Here is a 3,209-nt window from a genome sequence, read left to right on the forward strand (position 1 = left end):
AAAAAAAAAAAAAAAAACAACAAAAAGCTTATTCCTCACCAGGAACTATTACAAATACAGAAAAAAAATTCTAATTAACAGTCTCGAGTTATCTTGTCTATTTTGAAGGCACATTTGAACCAAATATAAAAAAAATATTTTAAATATAAACATTTCTACTTTTTTAATAACTTAAAATGATTAAGACTAGACATGTTGAAATACTAAAATCAAAAGGTAAAGTGCTTTACAGACATTATTGTTTCTGTGAGTGTTCTACTAAAGCACATAATCAAAATGACATGACCCAGGGAGTGAAAATTCTAAGGCCGTGTCCTCTGTTTCCTCCTTTGTGTAGTAAGGATTGCCTAAATATTGCCCAAATGTAACGCTATCAAGACTTATAGAGAAAGTCATCTGATCACATGGCACGGAGCATGGAAACCAGCAAATGCCATGCTCCTTGAAAGGTGAGCATGTAGCACGGCCCCCAGTGAAGCATGCCTCCCATTATTCATGCCCTTGAATCTAGACTAAGCCTGTGGCTTGTTTTAAGCAACAAAATGTGGCAGAAATGATGTTGTGTCTGTTCTGGACCTAACCCTTCAGGAGGCCTGGCTGCTTCCACTTGTGTATCCATCACAGGCTACCATGCTAGAGGCCACATGGAAAGGACTTCTCAGTAAGGGACACAGGGAGAAGCTACATGGAGAAAAGTGAGATGGAGTCACCCCAACATCCTGGCTGAGTCTAATGACAGCTACCCCAGCTATCTGCAGCCACATAAGGGACATAGCTGAGCTCAGTCCAGATCACAGGATCCTGAGCAAACAAAACGGCTGTTTACTTAAGCTGCTGAGTTTTGGCTGTTTTGTTACACAGCAGTTCACAGTTAAACTGAGGAATTGCCCAACATACCACTGTGCAGAACAGAGGGACGTTCGGGATGAATTACAGAGGATCCTGAAACACACTTGGCCAACCTGACAATGATACCTGGGATCTGGATGTATTATCAAATCCTTCACACAACAAGACCAAATCTTAATAATTTAAAGAACTGGGATAAAAGTAATTATAAACAAATAATCATCACAGAATCTTAGTGCTAGAAAGAGCCTTACATCTAGACCAGCCCCTCATTTTACGAATAAAAAAGAAGGTCAAAGGTAACATTCACAGCAGGGGACGATGTTCTGACCAGAAAGAAATCAGCTCTTGGTAGATTCTCAGTCACATGCTTCTCCCACTCTTATCTAATTTATCTGAAACAAAGCTAAGTTTACAAAAAGTTTTAGGTAAGATAATCACTCAATTAATATTTCTAAAAATGAGATAAAAACAAAACAGTATCTATAAATTTTCATTTTAATTGATATAGTTTTAAATTAAATATCAAAACTGTGAAAACTACAAGATACAGTATTTAAAAAATAATTAAAATTACCACTTTTCAAGCTGGGTGTGGTGGCTCATGCCTGTAATCCCAGCACTCTAGGAGGCCAAGGGGTGGACTGCCTGAGTTCATAGGTTTGAGACCAGCCTGAGCTAGAGCAAGACCCCATCTCTAAAAAAAATAGCTGGGCATTATGGTGGGCACCTGTAGTCCCAACTACTTGGGAGGCTGAGGCAAGAGAATCACTCCAGCCCGAGTTTGAGGCTGCTGTGAGCTATGATGCCATAGCACTCTATGGAGGGCGACAAAGTAAGAATCTCTCTCTCAAAAAAAAAAAAACCAGTTACTGCCTTTCAGTTGTTACTTACATTTCACTTCCACTTGAAATCTTTTTGATTTTCTTCTTTAGTGCTTTTAGTCTGTCTTGAATTTCTTTTCTCTCCTGTTGCCATTTTTTAACTTCTGTTTCCAAATCTTGAAGAAACCAATCTAATTCTGTCTTTGAGATCTAAAAACATTTTACAAGGACTTAAATAAATGACAAGATTTACTTTTTTAAAAGAAGAGCTCAAAAGACTAGATTGTGACAGTATTAAAGCTTAAACAATGACTCAAGTTCAGTGGAAGAGATACTCTAGACCTATGGATACAAAGTCACATCACACAGCCACATCCTCCCAGCAGGGGTGCTTTAATGAGACCAGAACTACCCACACTTCACTCTTTGGCCTAAATGATCCTCTCTAATCTACAAGTAGTTTGCATACATGTTGTAGTTAGCACAGGTATTGTTTTTATAAGTATAAATGTGATCTTCTGGCTATCAGTAAAGGCATTTGGGTTGTAATAACTGCCAGAACTTCAGGCAGTGTGACAAAGAGACCTGAAAACCTCCCCTGAGGCAATGCTGGCAACTCTCCCCTGGAGGGTTAGGAACGCCACTTGGTACCCAGCCCTCTGTCAGCATACAGGTAGTTGCTGCTTTTTCAAACTTCTCAACCTACAAATTCCCTAAAAGTTTTTTCATTTCCAAAATATCATCCATTCAGTGATAGCAAGGGGCTTAGGGTGGGGCACATGCTTATAAATACCAGTCATTTATAAGCAAAATATCCTCTCCATGTTAATATTTCTAATAAATTAAATATAAATTAGATAATTAAAGCAATATTTAAAAGAAACCAAAAGAAACATGTTAAATATTTTCCAGTTGAAAAATTCTACTAGTGTCAACAACTGCTTAATGAAATCCTAACTTCATTATCTGCTTTAATTTTTAACTTCTTATTAGGTTCTGTGAAGTCTGAACTTCTTGCTTAGGCTTAGAACAAGACTAGGTCACTGCGGACAAGTACTCAGCTATAGGAACACAGGGACTTCTCCCTCAGAAAGGACCCTAAAGTCAACCTACGTGGACTTCATGGGAAATAATGGCCCTCAAGTCAAAAGCTCTATCAACTTAAGAGGCCACTGCTTCCTCTTCAGCCTTAGACACCAAGGTTTTCAACATTTCTGGGAGGCAGATTTCTTAACTGATCAAGATCTTTTAAGACTTCTGAGTCCTATCGCAGGAGTAAGGGTGATGCTGGCTCACATTTTCTTTGCTGCAACCTTGCTGATCCTGAATTTCTTATTACTGTGACTGGGATAACTACCATGCCTACAAAATCTATTCTATTTATTCTACCTGGTTCCATTTCCTGAAAGTTTGGGCCAATAATGTGAGTGTGCATTATACAAAGGAGCACATTTTACAAGGCAAGATACAGTATATCCTTGATCAATACTACAACCAGTTATAACCTGCCAGCCACAGGTTAGAGTACATTAAGAA

General features: G+C 38.4%; 1 protein-coding gene across 1 annotated transcript in view; it reads right to left on the reverse strand.

Annotated features, from left to right (window-relative positions):
- The window catches only part of TTC3 (tetratricopeptide repeat domain 3), a 116,913-nt gene that overhangs the window by 19,592 nt on the left and 94,112 nt on the right, over nucleotides 1–3,209 (reverse strand). Inside the window, exon 35 of the mRNA XM_023519593.1 lies at nucleotides 1,744–1,883. Within this exon, the coding sequence (XP_023375361.1) occupies nucleotides 1,744–1,883 (140 nt within the window). The remainder of the gene's footprint in view (nucleotides 1–1,743; nucleotides 1,884–3,209) is intronic.

This window comes from Otolemur garnettii, unplaced genomic scaffold, assembly GCF_000181295.1.
Source record: "Otolemur garnettii isolate 467f Iridium unplaced genomic scaffold, OtoGar3 scaffold00180, whole genome shotgun sequence".
Taxonomy (NCBI): Eukaryota; Metazoa; Chordata; class Mammalia; order Primates; family Galagidae; genus Otolemur; species Otolemur garnettii.